The 5,240-nt window shown below is 43.9% G+C and overlaps 1 protein-coding gene across 1 annotated transcript; it reads left to right on the top strand.

Moving 5' to 3' along the window:
• Nucleotides 1–613: 613 nt before the first annotated feature.
• LOC120990520 lies at nt 614–3,702 on the top strand. Its single transcript, XM_040419385.1, has 2 exons — nt 614–1,804; nt 3,606–3,702. The coding sequence occupies exons 1-2, from the start codon at nt 680–682 to the stop codon at nt 3,615–3,617; spliced, it is 1,137 nt and encodes a 378-aa protein (XP_040275319.1). The 5' UTR covers nt 614–679; the 3' UTR covers nt 3,618–3,702.
• Nucleotides 3,703–5,240: the final 1,538 nt, after the last annotated feature.

Raw genomic sequence — 5,240 nt, 5'->3', positions numbered from 1 at the left:
AATTTAGAATATCTGTACTCCTGGTAGAACTTGCTATTTTGGTTTTCCAGTTTATATCTGGAAGATTGAAATCTCCCATAATGATAACTTCTCCTTTCTAGAACACAATGTGTCTTTTCCCTCTTTCTCTTATTTTACCAGATTCATCAGTGACCAAGCTCGGAAGAAGAACGACCCCAGCTTTGACTTCACTGAATCCACTCTACCTGCTTCATCCTCATGTTCAAGGTATGACAACACCACAAATAAACGTAGAGACTTAAGGGGGAAAGTATCCGTTAGAAAAACCAATGTTCCACTCATTTCAACCTGCACTACTAGGAAGGAATACCCTGTCCTCAAAGAAAAGGACCCTAACCGCATGTGCCCCATCCATAAAAGACCTCATCCTTTAAAGGAGTGTCGTGGGCTCAGGGCAAAGACCTTGCAAGAACGCAGAGAGATACTCAAAGAGCTTGGAGTGTGTTACAAGTGTTGTGCCTTATCTAATCATATGGCGAAAGACTGTAAGGTTATTATCAAGTGTGCAGAATGCAACAGTGACAAGCACGTTACAGCAATGCATCCTACCTTGCCTTCAGACAACGCACCATCTCAAGCTGCAACCAATGCCGTCGCACTTCATGGCGGGGAGCCACCGGCTCAAGAATTAGCTACAACTACTATTTCCTCTTCCTGTATGGCGATATGTGGCAAGGAGGCTGATTCTAAGTGCTGTGCAAAGGTGTGTTTGGTCAACGTCTACCCAGAAGGGCAATCTGAAAGAGCCATCAGAATGTACGCAATTATTGATGAACAAAGCAATAGGTCTCTGGCAAAACCTAAATTCTTTGAGATTTTCGGCATAGCAGGAGAAGCAACACCATATACACTCAACACTTGTTCTGGTCGTGTAGAGACTTATGGCAGAAGAGCCACTGGATACCTTATCTCCTCCATAAAAGGGAACGTTCATATACCCTTGCCAACGTTAATTGAATGCGACCAAATACCAGATGAAAGAGATGAAATTCCTACTCCAGAAGCTGCATATCATCATTCCCACTTGAAACATCTAGCTAGTGAGATCCTCCCTATGGACATGAATGCTGACATCCTACTTCTGCTTGGGAGAGACATTCTGAGGGTCCACAAGGTGCGTCAACAATGCAACGGTCCTGATAATGCCCCATATGCACAGAGACTCGATTTAGGCTGGGTAATCGTGGGCGATGTATGTATAAATAAGAGCCACAAACCATCTCAAGTGAACTCCTTCAAAACCTTTGTGCTCAACAATGGTCGCACATCTCATTTTAAGCCATGTGTTCATCATTATGAGGTGAAGGAAAGGCTTTCTAACCTCTTAAAGACACCAGACATCATTCCTACCAGTTATGACAACTTAGGAAAAACTGTGTTTTGTACAACACCAGACGACGACAAACTGGCCTTGTCCATGGATGACAAAGAGTTTATTAAAATAATGGACGATGAATTCTTCAAAGATGCATCTAACCACTGGGTTGCACCTTTACCTTTCCGTGCTGTAAGAGCCAGACTCCCTGACAACCGGGAACAAGCACTCTCCAGATTCATCTCCTTGCAACGTACGTTAAAAAACAAACCAGAAATGAAAAGTCATTTTGTGGCCTTCATGGAAAAAATATTTCGCAATGATCATGCAGAGCTGGCTCCACCCTTACAAGAGCATGAAGAATGCTGGTACCTTCCATCCTTTGGGGTATATCACCCACGGAAGCCAAACCAAATAAGAGTGGTATTCGATTCAAGTGCCAAACATAACGGCGTATCTCTGAACGACGTCCTTCTTACCGGTCCAAATCTGACCAATAATCTGGTGGGAGTGCTCATGAGATTCAGAAAGGAGCCAGTTGCCATTACTGCTGACATTGAACAAATGTTCCATTGCTTTATCGTGCGGCAAGATCATAGAAACTACCTCAGGTTTCTTTGGCATAGAGACAATGACACCAGCAAAGAAATGGTTGAATGCCGCATGAAGGTGCACGTGTTTGGTAACAGTCCTTCACCTGCTGTTGCTACATATGGCCTACGTAGGGCTGCCTTAGATGGTGAGTCAGAATTTGGGGAACATGCAAGAAACTTTGTCGTCAGAGACTTCTATGTGGACGACGCACTCAAATCCTTCCCTACAGCGGAGGAGGCCATAGATCTGCTCAAAAGGACACAAGGTATGCTTTCAAAGTCTCGTCTAAGGTTACATAAGATAGCCTCTAACTGTGCTGCCGTAATGAAAGCCTTCCAGCCCAGCGATCATGCCACAGAATTCAGAGATTTGAATCTAGGGATAGACAATCCACCAGTACAGAGAAGTCTGGGCCTGAGGTGGGACCTAGCAAATGACTCCCTTGGATTTCAAGTTAACTGTGCAGATAAACCATTTACTAAACGGGGAGTTCTCAGAGTCTGTATCTGACTGGGATGCTCCACTGCCCTCTGACAAACAACAAAAGTGGGAGTTGTGGAAGGAATGCTTGCATGCATTAGACAGTATTCACATACCAAGGTGTTACACTCCAACATCCCTTACAGCCACCCGGAGGAGAGAAATCCACATCTTCTCAGATGCGTCTACTGAAGCCATCGCAGCTGTTGCTTATTTAAAGGTAATAGACTATTCCAATCAAGCACATGTTGGATTTCTGTTTGGAAAGGCAAAATTAGCTCCAAAACCTGAGCACACCATTCCTAGACTCGAACTTTGTGGGACTGTGCTAGCCGTAGAGATTGCGACTTTATACAACGTGAGCTGGATATTCGGGTGGATGACATTCAATTTTACACAGACAGTAAGGTTGTCCTGGGTTACATCTACAACCAGTCAAAACGCTTCTACGTTTATGTCAGTAACCGCATCGAAAGGTTTAGAAGATCCTCTAAACCTGAACAGTGGCACTATGTTCCATCTCATCTCAATCCCGCAGATTGCGCCACCAGACCGGCATCTAGAAGAGTCTCTGCAACTTCTTCTTGATTGACAGGTCCAGATTTTCTGCTGAACCAGAATGAAGAAACTCCTATCCAAGACGTCTTCAGTCTCCAGGACCCTCATGAAGATCCAGAGATTCGGCCTGAAGTTAGTACCTTCATCACCAAGTCTGAAAGGAGCGCTGGCTTGGGCTGTCATCGCTTTGAACGCTTCTCTAGATGGTCAAGACTCATTCACATCATTGCAAGGTTAGTCCACATTGTTCACTGTTTTCATGCTGAGAAGCATAACACTGACTGTCGCAGTTGGCACCTGTGCCATAAACCTCTAACGGCAGAAGACATTATTCTAAGTGAATTGCTTGTGATACATAACGTACAGCAGAGTGCCTTTAAAATGGAACTGAAATGTATACATGACAAGCAAGATATACCAAAAGGCAGCCCCATTGTCAACTTGAAACCAGTAATTGATGATCGTGGCATGCTGAGAGTTGGTGGTCGCCTAAACAAGGCTAAGCTAGAGATTGCAGAAATGAATCCCCTCATTATTTCTGCCAAACACCACGTTACTACACTGTTGATACGGCATTATCACGAAAGAGTCCAGCATCAAGGCCGACATTTCACTGAGGGCGCTTTAAGAGCCGCAGGTCTTTGGATAGTGGGAGCAAAAAGACAGGTTGCTCATATTATTCACCATTGCATTAACTGTCGCAAGGCGAGAGGAAAATTACAACATCAACAAATGTCTGATTTGCCAGTTGATAGGACAAGCACCGAACCACCGTTTACTTATGTTGGTCTGGACGTCTTTGGGCCATGGACAGTCACTGCACGTAAGACCAGAGGTGGTCATGCAGAAAGCAAACGATGGGCAGTGTTGTTTACATGCTTAAGTGTACGTGCTATACACATTGAAGCAATAGAATCCATGGACGCTTCTAGCTTCATCAATGCTTTAAGACGATTCCTCGCCATCAGAGGACCAGTAAAGCAAATAAGATCTGACTGTGGAACCAACTTCATAGGAGCCTGTCGAGAGTTGCAAATTGACTCTAAACCAGTTCAAGACTACTTAGCCAGAAATGGTTGTACATGGATCTTTAACCCCCCGCATGCCTCTCATATGGGCGGTTCATGGGAAAGAATGATAGGCATCACCCGCAAAATATTGGACTGTATGCTGATGGACTCAAACTTCTCAATGCTCACCCATGAGACTTTGACTACCTTCCTGGCTGAGGTATCCGCTATTGTCAACTCAAGACCTCTTGTACCTGTATCTATGGATCCAGAATCCCCTGCCATTCTCACTCCAGCAACTCTTCTCACTCAGAAGTTTGGATCTGTTCCTAATCCACCTGAAGAGTCTTCTTCTAGTAACATATATCTGAAACAGTGGAAGCACGTTCAACATCTGGCCAACTGTTTCTGGAGCAGGTGGAAAAAAGAGTACTTAACGCTTTTGCAAGCACGTAGAAAGTGGCAACAGGTCAAGCCAAACTTACAGATAGGAGATCTTGTACTCATGAAAGACCAGAACGTGGAAAGAAACTCTTGGCCCATGGGACTCATCTCAAAGGTCTTCATCAGTGAAGATGGCAAAGCTCGCAAGGTGGAAGTGACCATCGCAAAACAAGGCCATCCCAAATCCTTTATCAGGCCTGCATCTGAGATTGTTCTCCTCTTACCCGTAGAGGAATGATTCTTTACTTGAGGAACTTTATTCCTGGCAACCAGAAGACTCAAGGCGTTGGACTGTTCCAGTTCACCATTTCCAATATGTTCTCTTTGTTTGTTTTTTGTCTTTCAGGTTCCAACATTTCATGGACATTTTGTAGTTGCATATATAGTGAAATCCAAGGATTTCAGAAGGGGAGTGTGCTGTTCCAGCCTTTATTTTTGTATTCTACAATTGTTTGTGTTTGCATTATATTATCATTTACTATGTTGTATAACGCTGCCACCCTGTGGTTATTCTTATAATACCATTTATAATGTGTTATGTAAATTTCCATTGCATTGCTCTCCTCCCTCTTTTGTGACATCACATCCTCTGTAAGGTCCTTCGTACTTCCTCTTTGTCGCAGACCTTCAACCTGGTGAGAGCTATTCTTTTTGACCTCTAATATCCTCCCAGCATACCCTCATTTCCCTGCATTTGTTTTCAAGGCAAATCAATAAATGATCAAAGCTTCACCATTGTATTCTCCTCACTGGATCATCACATGCAACTGGTGCCTATATCTGGAGATATTAGTGAGTTCAGCTATCTACCATTGCTT

The sequence above is a fragment of the Bufo bufo genome, chromosome 2, assembly GCF_905171765.1.
Source record: "Bufo bufo chromosome 2, aBufBuf1.1, whole genome shotgun sequence".
NCBI lineage: Eukaryota > Metazoa > Chordata > Amphibia > Anura > Bufonidae > Bufo > Bufo bufo.
This window is presented reverse-complemented; position numbering and strand designations above follow the sequence as displayed.

Bases quoted from the DNA above. Each gene is read 5' to 3' on its own strand.
- LOC120990520 (XM_040419385.1), top strand. From the start codon at position 680: ATGGCGATATGTGGCAAGGAGGCTGATTCTAAGTGCTGTGCAAAGGTG.